Source organism: Carcharhinus amblyrhynchos, chromosome 3 (assembly GCF_965287045.1).
Source record: "Carcharhinus amblyrhynchos chromosome 3, sCarAmb.v2.hapA, whole genome shotgun sequence".
NCBI classification, from domain to species: Eukaryota; Metazoa; Chordata; class Chondrichthyes; order Carcharhiniformes; family Carcharhinidae; genus Carcharhinus; species Carcharhinus amblyrhynchos.
In genome coordinates, this window is record NC_137326.1 from 17,350,240 (window position 1) to 17,365,045 (window position 14,806).

The 14,806-nt window shown below is 50.3% G+C and overlaps 1 protein-coding gene across 3 annotated transcripts in view; it reads left to right on the top strand.

Moving 5' to 3' along the window:
- Positions 1–2,828: 2,828 nt before the first annotated feature.
- The window catches only part of nek4 (NIMA-related kinase 4), a 42,331-nt gene continuing 30,353 nt past the window's right edge, over positions 2,829–14,806 (top strand). For 2 of the 3 annotated variants that reach the window (XM_080181760.1, XM_080181762.1), the window contains exon 1: positions 2,829–3,078. In XM_080181760.1, coding sequence (XP_080037886.1) covers positions 2,992–3,078 — 87 coding nt within the window. In that variant the 5' untranslated portion in view covers positions 2,829–2,991. The remainder of the gene's footprint in view (positions 3,079–14,806) is intronic. The other variant, XM_080181761.1, reaches the window with a different exon arrangement.

A 14,806-nucleotide genomic window follows, 5' to 3' on the forward strand; every position in this document is an offset into this window, starting at 1 on the left:
AAAATCCCTCAGAAGTATTTAATTGGCAGTCTGGAAACCTAATTTAGTGACATCCTGCAATAGCAGACCCCCCCTCCACAGCAGGAAACTCACCGAGCAGGCTTTGGTGCCGTCCCTGACAAACATAAACCTGGTGCCTTGTACTCCCATGTTGAGGGGGGGTGCTGTGCCCATCTGCCCTTTGCTGCTGCCAGGTTGCAAAGGAAGGGTCCCCTAAAGGACCTGGAGATCCTTTCTTTTGGGGCTGCATAGTGGCACAGTGGTTAGCTCTGATGCTTCACAGGGACCTGGGTTCAATTCCCAGCTTGGGTCGCTGTCTGTGTGGAATCTGCACATTTTTCCTGTGTCTGCGAGAGTTTCCTCCCACACTCTACAAGACATGCTGGTTAGGTGCACTGATCTGAACAGACGCTGGAGTGTGGTGATTCATTGCAGTGTTCATATAAGCCTTACTTGTGACCAATAAATAAACTTTAACCGTAGGTCAGGTGGGCTTAGGCTGGGGCAAAGGGCTTGACTTGGGACTCACCCCTAGGATGTGGGTCTAGTGGCTGTGTTTGTTCTTGTTGCATCAGAGCTCTAAGGGTCACCCTGACTCAAAATGTTGGCTCTATTCTCTGCCCACAGATGCTGTCAGACCAGCTGAAATTTTCCAGCCTTTTCTGTTTTTGTTGCGGTCTCCTGGTGGTGCTGGCGGACAGTGTCCACTGCAGTTCCCGGCCTGGCTCCCTGGTGGTGCTGGCGATGATGTGGAAATGCCAGTGTTGGACTAAGGTAAACACAGTAACAAGTCTCATGACACCAGGTTAAAGTCCAACAGGTTTATTTGGTAGCACAAGCCACTAGCTTTCGAAACACTGACCCTTCATCAGGTGAGTGGGAGTTCTGTTCACAAACAGGGCATATAAAGACACAAACTGAATTTGCAAGATAATGATTGGAATTCGAGTCTTCACAAGTAATCAAGTCTTAAAGGTACAGACAATGTGAGTGGAGAGAGGGTTAAGCACAGGTTAAAGAGATGTGTAATACTGCAGCTGTAATATACATCTCTTTAATCTGTGCTTAACCCTCTCTCCATTCACATTGTCTGTTCCTTTAAGACTTGATTACCTGTGACTCGACTCGAATTCCAATCATTATTTTGTAAATTGAGTTTGTGTTTTTATATATCCTGTTTGTGAACTCAAGTCCTCACTCACCTGAAGAAAATGCTGGCGGACCGTTCCCGCTGCAGTTCCCAGTTTGACCTCCTGGTGGCGGTGGCGGACTGTTCCCGCTGCAGTTCCCAGTTTGACCTCCTGGTGGTGCAGGAGGACAGTGTCCGCAGCGGTTGTCAGCGTGGCCTCTTGATCCTGCTGTTGGACAGTGCCCGGTGCAGTTCCAACTTGGCTTCCTGGTGGTGCTGGCGGACCGTGCACGGTGCAGTTCCGGCTTGGCCTCCTGTGGTGCTGGCTGACCGTTCCGCTGCAGTTCCCAGTCTGGCCTCCTGGTGGTGCTGACGGACCGTGCCCGCTGCAGTTACCAATCTGGCCGCCTGGTGGTGCTGGCGGACCGTGCCCGATGCAGTTCCCAACCTGGCCTCCAGGTGGTGCTGCCGGATTGTTCCACTGCAGTTCCCGGCCTGGCCTCTTGGTGGTGCTGGCGGACAGTGCCCGATGTAGTTCCCGGCCTGGCCTCCTGGTGGTGCTGGCGGACCGTGCCCAATGCAGTTCCCGGCCTGGCCTCCTGGTGGTGCTGGCGGACCGTGCCCGATGCAATTCCCGGCCTGGCCTCCTGGTGGTGCTGGCGGACCGTGCCCGATGCAGTTCCGGCTTGGCCTCCTTGGTTCTGGCTGACCGTTCCGCTGCAGTTCCCAGTCTGGCCTCCTGGTGGTGCTGACGGACCGTGCCCGCTGCAGTTACCAATCTGGCCGCCTGGTGGTGCTGGCGGACTGTGCCCGATGCAGTTCCCACCTGGCCTCCAGGTGGTGCTGCCGGATTGTTCCACTGCAGTTCCCGGCCTGGCCTCCTGGTGGTGCTGGCGGACAGTGCCCGATGTAGTTCCCGGCCTGGCCTCCTGGTGGTGCTGGCGGACCATGCCCAATGCAGTTCCCGGCCTGGCCTCCTGGTGGTGCTGGCGGACCGTGCCCGATGCAATTCCCGGCCTGGCCTCCTGGTGGTGCTGGCGGACCATGCCCCATGCAGTGCCCGGCCAAGCCTCCTGGTGGTGCAGGACCGTGTCCAATGCAGTTCCCGGCCTGGCCTCCTGGTGGTGCTGGTGGACGGTGCACGGTGCAGTTCCGGCCTGGCCTCCTGGAGGTGCTGGTGGACCGTGCACAGTGCAGTTCCGGCCTGGCTTCCTGGTGGTGCTGTTGGACCGTGCCCAATGCAGTTCCCAGTCTGGCCTCTTGGTGGTGCTGGTGGACCATGCACGGTGCAGTTACCGGCCTGGCCTCTGGGTGGTGCTGGCGGACCGTTCCGCTGCAGTTCCTAGTCTGGCCTCCTGGTGGTGCTGGTGGACCGTGTCCAATGCAGTTCCCGGCCTGGCCTCTTGGTCGTGCTGCCGGTTTGTTTCGCTGCAGTTCCCGGCCTAGCCTCCTGGTGGTGCTGGTGGACCGTGCCCGATGCAGTTCCCAGTCTGGCCTCCTGGTGGTGCTGACGGACCGTTCCTCTGCAGTTCTCAGTCTGGCCTACGGGTGGTACTGATTGAAAGTGCATGGTGCAGTTCCCGGCCTGGCCTACGGGTGGTGCTGACTGATAGTGCATGGTGCAGTTCCCGGCCTGGCCTACGGGTGGTGCTGGTGGACCGTGTCCGGTGCGGGTTCCCTCCCCCTCTGTCCCCTTCACTCGCCTCTGTTGCCTGGCGATGGGGAAGCGGCTCCGGGGATCTGGCCTGTTTTCGGAACGATTTCCTGTAACCCGACTCGGCTGAGACATGAATGAAGAGGCCGCTGAGGAAAGCGCCGGGTGTGCGCGGCCTCCCGAAGCCTCGCAGCGGCGCTGAGCGGCAATGGAGCGGTACCTGGTTATCCGCACGGTGGGAAGAGGCAGCTACGGGGAGGTGCAGCTGGTCAGACGCGGCGAGGAGGTGAAGCAGGTACCGGCCGGAGGCGGCAGGGAGGCCCGGCCCGGAGGGCAGAGCCAGAGCCCGGGCAGCGGCCCCTCTCTCGGCTCTCCCCACGGCGTGGGCCGAATGGTCTTAGTGTAAAAAAAAGTCCAAAATAAAAGACTGCAATAAACGTGATCCCCCCAATGCCGGGATGACCCCCCCTCCCCATCCCGGGGTGATCCCCCCCTCCCCACCCCCCCCTCCCAATCCCGGGGTGATCCCCCCCTCCCCACCCCCCCCTCCCAATCCCGGGGTGATCCCCCCCTCCCCACCCCCCCCTCCCAATCCCCCCCTCCCAATCCCGGGGTGATCCCCCCCTCCCCACCCCCCCCCTCCCAATCCCGGGGTGATCCCACCCACCCCTCCCAATCCCGGGGTGATCCCCCCCTCCCCACCCACCCCTCCCAATCCCGGGGTGATCCCCCCCTCCCCACCCACCCCTCCCAATCCCGGGGTGATCCCCCCCTCCCCACCCACCCCTCCCAATCCCGGGGTGATCCCCCCCTCCCCACCCACCCCTCCCAATCCCGGGGTGATCCCCCCCTCCCCACCCACCCCTCCCAATCCCGGGGTGATCCCCCCCTCCCCACCCACCCCTCCCAATCCCGGGGTGATCCCCCCCTCCCCACCCACCCCTCCCAATCCCGGGGTGATCCCCCCCTCCCCACCCACCCCTCCCAATCCCGGGGTGATCCCCCCCTCCCCACCCACCCCTCCCAATCCCGGGGTGATCCCCCCCTCCCCACCCACCCCTCCCAATCCCGGGGTGATCCCCCCCTCCCCACCCACCCCTCCCAATCCCGGGGTGATCCCCCCCTCCCCACCCACCCCTCCCAATCCCGGGGTGATCCCCCCCTCCCCACCCACCCCTCCCAATCCCGGGGTGATCCCCCCCTCCCCACCCACCCCTCCCAATCCCGGGGTGATCCCCCCCTCCCCACCCACCCCTCCCAATCCCGGGGTGATCCCCCCCTCCCCACCCACCCCTCCCAATCCCGGGGTGATCCCCCCCTCCCCACCCACCCCTCCCAATCCCGGGGTGATCCCCCCCTCCCCACCCACCCCTCCCAATCCCGGGGTGATTTCCCCCCCCCCTCCCAATCCCGGGGTGATCCCCCCCTCCCCACCCACCCCTCCCAATCCCGGGGTGATCCCCCCCTCCCCACCCACCCCTCCCAATCCCGGGGTGATCCCCCCCTCCCCACCCACCCCTCCCAATCCCGGGGTGATCCCCCCCTCCCCACCCACCCCTCCCAATCCCGGGGTGATCCCCCCCTCCCCACCCACCCCTCCCAATCCCGGGGTGATCCCCCCCTCCCCACCCACCCCTCCCAATCCCGGGGTGATCCCCCCCTCCCCACCCACCCCTCCCAATCCCGGGGTGATCCCCCCCTCCCCACCCACCCCTCCCAATCCCGGGGTGATCCCCCCCTCCCCACCCACCCCTCCCAATCCCGGGGTGATCCCCCCCTCCCCACCCACCCCTCCCAATCCCGGGGTGATCCCCCCCTCCCCACCCACCCCTCCCAATCCCGGGGTGATCCCCCCCTCCCCACCCACCCCTCCCAATCCCGGGGTGATCCCCCCCTCCCCACCCACCCCTCCCAATCCCGGGGTGATTTTCCCCCCCCCTCCCAATCCCGGGGTGATTTCCCCCCCCCCCCCCCCGACGCGATTCCCCCCCCCCCCCCCCCCCGACGCGATTCCCCCCCCCCCCCCCCCCCGACGCAACCCCCTCCCCTCCCAGGCACGGACTGGCCCCCCGTCCCAATATGACCCTCAGTTCCAGACTGATTTTATTTCTAAGTGATCCAATCTTTCTTTCTATTTTTCTTAGATTTACTTGATTTGATATTGACTTCATTTACCCTCCTCCTCAGGATTTTCTGTTTTGATTTCGCAATCATTAAATTGTATTGGTTGGTTATTCACTCAGCACTCTGATCCCCTGTTGCCCTCAGTCACAATGAAGCTGACAATTTCAACGACTTTGTAGGCAAAAGTTATTTTGAGTTGACAAGGACAGGGGCAGACATTGTTAGGTGCTGTGCTGCAGAAAATTCTGGTCTATTTTTCATAGTGTTTTCCAAAGTGAAGAAATGCCCATGTTGAATTTGCAGACAGTAGATTGTATTAGTATCATTAGTGTGCCTTTGCAGATTAACTGCAAAGTTAATGTTAGCAAGGTAAATATGTAGAAGGATAGGGTCTAGGTGGGATTGTGGTCGGTGCCGCCTTGATGGCCAAATGGCTTCCTGCACTGTCAGGATTCTGATTCTAAGTGTGCTTATGTAGTCTTGGCTGACATTGTATAAAGAAAATCACCCGTTAACCTCCAGGGTAATATCTAATTGGGGTTTATAGTAATGGAAGGTGGTAGGAACTTTGAGTGCACAACTGCTGAAGTTTCTACTGAGTGTAAATGTATTTTGAGCACTGAACATCAACCATATCAGAATAATTCAGATTTCATGTTTGTTTTCTTTGATGTTTGTCCTTTATACAGTTGTTTTTGCAGCGACTTCAAACAACGTTTTTAATACCTTAATATCTGTGGTAAAGTGGAGCATAATTTGCTGGTGCCTCAGCACTGTAAATGGTTGTTCATATAGTATGTTTGAGCACAGTGCTCAATTATCAAGTTTCTTTTTATCAGCTTAGGCATCATTGACCGCAAACATTTGGCTAAGTAAATCAAAGCTGGGTTATTGCATAATGAAGGAGAATATTTGTATAGATTGTTGTTTTATTAAACGAACAATTATTTTCCGTTATAAACCAGAACAAAGCTTTAGGGGAAAGATTGGCTTAGTCTAAAAAAAATGCCAGTACTGTTAGATTAAATCAAATTCGCGCAATTTTCTTGCTGGAAAAAAACACAATTGAAGCTTTTCATCTTTCAGTATAAATTGTTATTCCCTTTGAAATTTGGTATTCTTTTGTCTGTCCTGATGAGTGCAAGACAGAAAGCTTTGATAGCACGTCTCTTTTTTGATACCAAACAGTACTTCTATATGGTTCCATTGTAGTGCAGATATAAATGCACATACATGCAGAGTCAACAAGTGTTGAACGTTCTTTTTAAAAGAAGGGAGGAAAATAACAATTGAAAGTTCCAGTGCACTGCCAGGAACTGGGAGTTTTTAAACATGTAATTGGCAAATCAGTGTTGGTTCCAGTTGCTGCCCACATTACCTGCAGTATCAGAACATTTGTTACTGAGGTGCTCATTCCCCTCTGTGTCCCATTACTGCCAATGAAATTCCACTTAACAGAGTGGCTACATCTGTGTCAATGGGATATGATAATCAATCACTGTATGCATGGTAAAAGTCTTGTCTCTATCATACGAAGATGTGCAGTACACTTGCACCTGGTTTGAAATATCTTAGAACGTAGAACATTACAGCACAAACAGGCCCTTTGGCCCACAAGTTGCGCCGATCACATCTATACCAACTAAGCCATAGAACTATCTGTAATTTCCAATGCCATTAGATCCCATATACTCATCCAGACGTCTTTTAAAAGACCCCAGCGAGTTAGCCTCCATCACCACCAACAGCAGCCGATTCCACTCGCTCACCACCCTCTGAGTGAAAAACTTTCCCCTAACATCTCCTCTGTACTTGCTTCCCAGCACCTTAAACCTGTGTCCTCTCGTAGCGACCATTTCAGCCCTGGGAAATAGCCTCCGAGAATCCACCCTATCTATTCCTCTCAACATTTTATAAACCTCTATCAGGTCGCCTCTCAACCTTCATCCTAGCTCCCTCAACCTATCTTCATAAGGCATGCCTCCCAATCCAGGCAACGTCCTTGTAAATCTCCTCTGCACCCTCTCAATAGCTTCCGCATCCTTCCTGTAGTGAGGCGACCAGAACTGCGCACAGTACTCCAAGTGGGGTCTGACAAGGGTCCTATAAAGTTGCAGCATTTCCTTCCGACTCCTAAACTCAATCCCTCGATTAATGAAGGCCAGTACACCATACGCCTTCTTGACCACATCCTCCACCTGCGAGGCCGATTTTAGAGTCCAATGGACCCGGACCCCAAGATCCTTCTGCTCTTCAACCCAGCTAAGACTCCTACCCTTGATGTTGTACTCCTGCATCCCGTTGGTCCTGCCAAAATGTACCACTACACATTTATCCGCATTGAAGTCCATCTGCCACTACTCCGCCCAGTCTTGCATCCTATCTATGTCACGCTGCAACTTCTGACATCCCTCCAGACTGTCCACAACACCACCAACCTTCGTATCATCGGCGAACTTGCTAACCCGTCCCTCCACTTCCTCATCCAGGTCTTTTATGAAAATGACAAACAGTAAGGACCCTAGAACAGATCTTCCTCAGAATTAAAGGATGTCATGCTGAACCAATCAATCAGGAGTCTTTTAAGAAATTGTGAATTATTTTAATGGATAGAGTCTTAAAAGTATTTTTATTGCGGGTTTTCAATTTTAGTGCAAGACACAACAAACCACCCTCCCCACCTCCACCTCTCCCACCCCTGGAAAAGAGTACAATACAGAATGATCAATATCTCTCATATGCATCCAGAAAAGACCAGCAAATACTCATAAATGTTCAAATCATCAATTATTGTGCTCAGTGTAGTCATTGCTTCCTTTCAAATGCATAATGAAAGGATATCAAAAGAGTGGAACAGGGGTCCCTGAATAACAGAATAAAGCCATGAGTGTATGCCCTCTTCCACATGATTATGAAGACGGAGTTACACAATATACAGGATCCCCTACGGGGTAAAAGGTATCCACTCGGGACATATTGCAGCATCCCAAGAATTCCAGATGCCCCACACGAAAGGGGGATATCTTGGTGGATTCAGACTAACCCCCCTCCTGATTCACACAAAATAATCTCCATATTTCCCCAATACAAATTTCAAAACAGCTGCCACCTCTACTAACAACCTGAAAAAAATCCAAGGGCATTGACACAACAGGCCAATGAGAACTACCAACTCAAGGATTCTTACCCCAACTCAGAACTCTCAACACAACAGACCTCACTCCCTTCAACCATATTTCCTCCTGCCAGCACGATAAGGAATACCCCATAAAGTTGTATATAACAAGTCAGAGCTTATATTAACACCTCACCTACCCCGACTAAAAAGGAAACCCCAAGGAGGGAAGAATATCAGATTAGCCAGTAACCACCAGACAAGGCCTGACACAAGGTGGCATAGTGGTTAGCACTGCTACATCACAGCGCCAGGGACCCAGGTTCAGTTCTGACCTTGGGTGACCGACTATGGAGTTTGCATGTTTTTCCTGTGTCTGCATGGGTTTCCTCCGGGTGCTCCAGTTTCCCCCCACAGTCCAAAGATGTGCAGGTTGGTTTGATTGGCTGTGCTACTTTTGAGACAAATAAGGATTCCTCAACCTCACAATAACTAAAATATAAAAGAAAAGCGCAACAGTGATAGTTCCACCAGGGGTTTTCCTCACCCATAGTGAGGACTTAGGCCATACTGACCATCTTTATGCCAATCCATTACCCCACTACCCTGCTACTCATCTACCAATAAAGTGAAGGATACCAAAAAAGAAAATACATATTCCTTCATCGTAACTGCAAGGATTACAAACATAAAAAGGAAATTGAATAAATAAATACTGCATGACCCTCATGTCATAAAACCAATCAACATGTTCCCCTGTAGAAAGGAAGAAATCCACAAACTATGGCCTTCACCATTTCACTGCCAGAATATGCCGGGGGATGAATATTTATTCTAATCACAAGAGAATAAAGTTCAGTATTAATGAGGAACTGTAGGATAATACGCCATTCATGAAACTTGAAAAGGCCACAGCCTTATTGAGCTACATCCAAGATCTATCCAGAGTTTCACCAAAATCTTTACACCTCTGCCATGCCGTCATCAGACCCTGGCAGTGAAGACCTGTCCTGTCCAGCTTCACTCAGCTCTTCATAATGAACACTGAGGATAAGACAACGTAAGACCAGTGGTCAGAATTCTCAATCAGCCCCAGGTCATGAACACTGGATAAAATGAGCTTCGTCAAACCCGAGATGACCAGCTCTCAAATCGAAAGTGGCAGCTGGGAATTCATCTTCAGCTCTCCATAGGAGACCAGGAGCCTGGACACTTCGACTCCAGCCTCTTCTCCTAAAATTAAACAGCAAGTTTGACAGACCACCCAGTAGGACTTCAATGAACTGAAGTTGACCCCTTGCTGATGAAAATGTACTCACGATTGACAGGATTTTTTCCTTCACTTCAACCATTCTTTTAATGATGTTTCGCACTTCATCAAAGTGAACACCAACAGTCTTTGCCTGGGAGCTAAGATTGTTGTCCACAACTTTACTCCTAGAGGCAGCCAGCATCATGGTACCACCAAGGCATAGTTCCGCTCACAAGCGAAACCACCACTGCGAACTGGCCCCACCCCAGCCATATTTGAACACCACACACAAATGAACAATTCTTACAATTATGGGCCATGCATGACGATAAAAAGGATTAAAATATGAGCAACTCCAGAACTTGCGAAAACACAGCTGCTTCTACACTTACACCACATGAACCTCAAACAGAATTTTTGAGAAATGTGGGTAATAACAGAGCAGGATTTTTTTCCCATTATTAAGCAGGAGGGAGAATGTTATGTTGGTTTCTCAATAACTTCCTATCACTGTTTTTTAGTGATCATTCAACAGAGAGAGAGAAATCCAGGCTCAATCCAAGCATTATTATCTGAGGGCAGCCTACTTTACAACCTGGCTGGAGTTGATAGAATTAATGCTGCACTGCCCATTGAAAGCCAGCTCCAGTTACAAGCCTGCCATGCTGCTATGAATAGTGATTGAATTAATTGGCAATATCAGTAACATGAAATTGCAGCATTTTAAATGTGTTTAACTGCCATTCATTTTATCATCTCATGTTCACCATAGAGACTTAGGCAGGCAAAATAAATCTAACAGTTGTCACCAGCGTCTACTTATTTACTGGGAGGATGTTTATCAGTACCACTGAAGGAAATTTGTTCAGATTCCTTCAGTGGCCCACCACATGGTTAGAAAGTGAGGAATTGTGCTGCTGGTTATCAGATAGTAGACTTGTGTATGTGCAGTACATGTAGCAGCGTCTTATATAAAATGAATTGTATTTTAAGTCATTTGGAGGGAATCAACAAAACAATAAAGAGGTGTTATCCTCTTTGTTCTAAATCACATTGGTCCATATCACGAATTTTATATGAAATTTAAATTCCATTCTTTCAAGTTGGTTAATTCATGTCAATCTTGGTGTTCAAATTTAGTATATAGGTACCAAAGGCAGCCTTTTCCAAACCTGTAGCCCATGAAACTCAAGCAGGGTAATCCAATGAATAGAAAATAATTACAATAAGACAATGGGCTTCAAGGTTGGATCAGCTGACTAGACTGAGCATGAACAACTCAAGCAGAGCAAGTTGCTCTGTTCAAACACTTTTGCTCTGTGGAAGTACACTCTGAAGAATCAGCAGTTGAACATTCTGAAAACATCAAATGTTATATATCCAGGAAGTCTTTTCAACTGTTTTAGATTTTATTTGGTAACCCTCCTCACTTATACATCTGTCCAACTCTATCCAACCTGGAAAAACTCAGTCAGAAGCTCTGTTTAGCAATCTGATTGTTCTGAGGGGATCAAGATCGAGACCTTGTTACTGCTGTGGTCATTCTGACTGTGAGACCTATGTGGTTTTTGGGTGTTGGACCTGCTTTATCATCATAGAAATCATAGAAACCCTACAGTATAGAAAGAGGCCATTTGGCCCATTGAGTCTGCACCGACCACAATCACACCCAGGCCCTACCCCCATATCCGTACATATTTTTTAACCCACTAATTCTCTAACCAATGCATTGATGGTCAATTTAACATAGCCAGTCAACCTAACCCGCACATCTTTGGACTGTGGGAGGAAACCGGAGTACCCGGAGGAAACCCACGCAGACACGAGGAGAATGTGCAAACTTCACACAGTGACCCAAGCCGGGAATTGAACCCAGGTCCCTGGACCTGTGAAGCAGCAGTGCTAACCATTGTGCTACCGTGCCACCCTTTCTTCCAGAAGTACCGGATTGTTCATGCTGCCTTGATGACATCAACCTTCATGTCCCCTTTGAGAGCCACTAAGCTCTAGCAAAGAGGATAGGAGTGTAACTTATTTTCGCTTTCCATTCTATACTTGCCACTGAAGGTTTGATCTCTGTCTCTGTACAAATCAAGAAACAATTCCTTGTCCTATTGGAAAAAGCCACCACTATTTCCAGCCCAGGTAGGTTTAGTTCTCAGGCATTCCAGGGACTATGTGACCCATGGCCAGTGTGAGTGCAAAGCCTTGCTCTCAGTTCTGTTGGAGATCCATAAGTACCTGTGAGCATGATGGTTCAGTTATCTCTCCAATGATTTCTGGTTGCTTAAAAGCATAGGAGAGATTTGCTGATGACACAAAACTAGATGGGAATGTAAATTGAGGAGGTTCCAAGAAGCTTTTTTGGACAAGTTAAGTGAAAGAGCCAGGACGTGGCAGGTGGAATATAATGTGAATAAATGTGAAGTTATCCACTTTGGTAAAAAAACAGAAAGACAGTGTATTTCTTAAGTGGTGAGAGGTTGGGATGTGTTGATGTGCAAAGGGGCATGGGTGTTCTTTTCACATGTCTCTAAAAGCTAGCATGTGCAGCAAGCTATTAAGAAGGCAAATGATATGTTAGCCTTCATCACAAGGGGATATGAGTACAGGAGTAAAGAAGTCATGTTGCAGTTATACAGATTAGATTAAACCTCAGTGTGACAGCACCTGGAACATTGTGTACAGTTTTGGTCTCCTGATCTAAGAAATATATTTGCCATGAAGGGAGTGCAATCGGAGGTTCACCAGGATAATTCTTAAAACGGTGGCATTGAGGAAATTGAGCTTTGAATTCTCTAGAGTTTTGAACAATGGAAGATAGTCTCATTGATACTTTAAAAATTCTTACAGGCCCGATCTCCCCATCCCAGCTTTGGCTGATGAGTCCAAAACCAGAGCACATCGAATAAGAGGCAGGCCATTTAAAACTCAGATAAGAAGGAATTATTTCATTCAGAGGGTGGTGAATCTTTGGAATTTCCTATCCCAGAACTCTGTGGAAGCTCAATCATGATACAGGCAGAAGGTGATAGATATCTGGGTACTAATGACATGAAGGGATGTGGAGATGGTATAGAGTTAGATGATCCACCATGATCTGTTTGAATGGCAGAGCAGACTCAATTGGCCAGATTGTCTATTCCTGCTCTTATGTCCTATGTGTGCTCCTTATGCACCTTTTATACAAAGAACAACCCAGCACGGGAAACAGGCCCTTCGGCCCAACGAGCCTGCGCCGCTGCATCCTCCTACACCGACCCTACCCTGCGTGTCTGTGAGTGGAATCCCCAACTTAGCCAGATTCAGGGGAGAATAGTGTCAATTTGGTAAACCAGTCAGCCTAACAGCACATCTTTGGGGTGTGGAGCGCCCGGAGGAAACCCACGCAACCACAGGGAGAATGCGCAAACTCCCACAGACACAGGCCCAAATCCATATATCTGCGCAGCTAGCAGTGCTAGTCTCTGAGCTGTTGTGGCGCCCATCTACCGGTCCAGGATCAAGCACACACACCGACACGAAGTACTAGGCCACTCCCGGAACCTCCAAGAGCAGCCCACGCACGACCCACCATGTGCATGCCCCTCGTTTGACAACAAGGTGGACCTCTACCTGCGGAATAAAAAGACAAAAACGTTAAAATATAAGCCTGCATTTCCAGTGTCTCCCGAGGCTCTGACCCTATTTAATACCCCCTACTATAACCCTCCATCCTCGTTTCGCTCATGTGACTATCTAAGTAAACCTTAAACGAGTCCAACGTTCCTGCCTCCACCACCCTACTCGGTAGCGCGGTCCATACCCCCACGACCCTCTGCGTGAAGAACCTTCCTCTCACATCCAAATTATACTTCTCCCCCCTCACCCTTAGATCATGCCCTCTCGTAATTGTACCCAGTCTAGGGAGCAGCGCCTCACTATTGACTCTATCTATTCCCTTCAGTATCTTATATACCTCTATCATGTCTCCCCTCAATCTCCGTCTTTCCAAGGAGAAAAGTCCCAGTTTCTCCAACCTTTCCTCATAACTCAGTCCTTCCATGCCAGGCAACATCCTGGTAAACCTCCTCTGCACCCTCTCCAGAGTCTCCACGTCCTTCCGGTAGTAAGGTGACCAGAACTGGACGCAGTACTCCAAATGCGGTCTAACCAACGTTCTGTACAACTGAAGCATTAGACGGCAGCTCCTATACTCTATACCCCTTCCTATAAAGGCTAGCATTCCATAAGCTTTCCTCACAACCTTCTCCACTTGTGTCGCAACCTTCATAGACTTGTGGACCGGCACTCCCAGGTCCCTCTGTATTTCTATACTCCTAATCGGTCTACCCTTTATCACGTAGCTCCTCTCTGCATTATTCCTTCCAAAATGCATCACCTCGCATTTGTCAGGATTAAATTCCATCTGCCACCTATCTGCCCAATGTACCAACCTATCTACATCCTGTTGTATCACCTGACATTCCACCTCAGTATCTGCCAACCCTGCCATCTTGGTGTCATCCGCAAACTTGCTGATCATACCACGTACGCTCTCTTCCAAATCATTTATGTATACTACAAAGAGGAGAGGTCCCAGTACTGAGCCCTGCAGCACACCATTGGTCACTGGCCTCCAGCCCGAAAAGGTCCCCTCAACAACTACCCTCTGTCTCCTATTGCCCAGCCAGTTCTCAATCCACCTAGCTACCTGTCCTTGTATCCCATGCGCCTTAACCTTTTCTACCAGCCTACCATGAGGGACTTTGTCAAACGCCTTACTGAAATCCATATAGATGACATCAACGGCTCTCCCATCGTCAACCGTTTTTGTCACCTCCTCAAAGAATTCTACCAGATTCGTAAGGCAAGACCTCCCTCTAACAAAGCCATGTTGCGTATCCCTAATCAGATCGCAACGTTCCAAATGCTCATACATCCTACCCCTAAGTATTTTTTCCACTAATTTCCCTACCACCGATGTCAAACTCACCGGTCTATAATTTCCAGGGTTATCCCTACTACCTTTTTTAAACAGCGGTACCACATTTGCTACCCTCCAGTCTTCTGGGACCTCACCTGTGTCCAAAGAACAGACAAAGATTTGCGCCAGAGGCCCAGCAATTTCATCTTTCACCTCCCTAAGCAGCCTGGGATAAATACCATCAGGCCCCGGAGCTTTATCCATCCTTACGCTCCCTAAAAGCCCTAGCACTTCCTCCCTCGTAATAGATATTTCCTGCCACTGATCCACAGCTCCCTCCAAGACACCGCACGACACCGAACCCCTCTCCTTCGTGAATACCGAGGCAAAGTATTCATTCAGGATCTCCCCCATTCCCTCCGACTCAATACATAACTCCCCACTTTTGTCCGTAAGAGGACCAATTTTCCCTCTAACTACTCCCTTGCTCCTAATATAGGAATAAAATGCCTTTGGATTTTCCTTAATCCTATCAGCCAAAGCCATTTCATGCCCTCTCTTCACCCTTCTAACCCCCCCTTTTTGGCTCCCTCCTACTCTCTCTATATTCCTCCAGCGCACTCTCC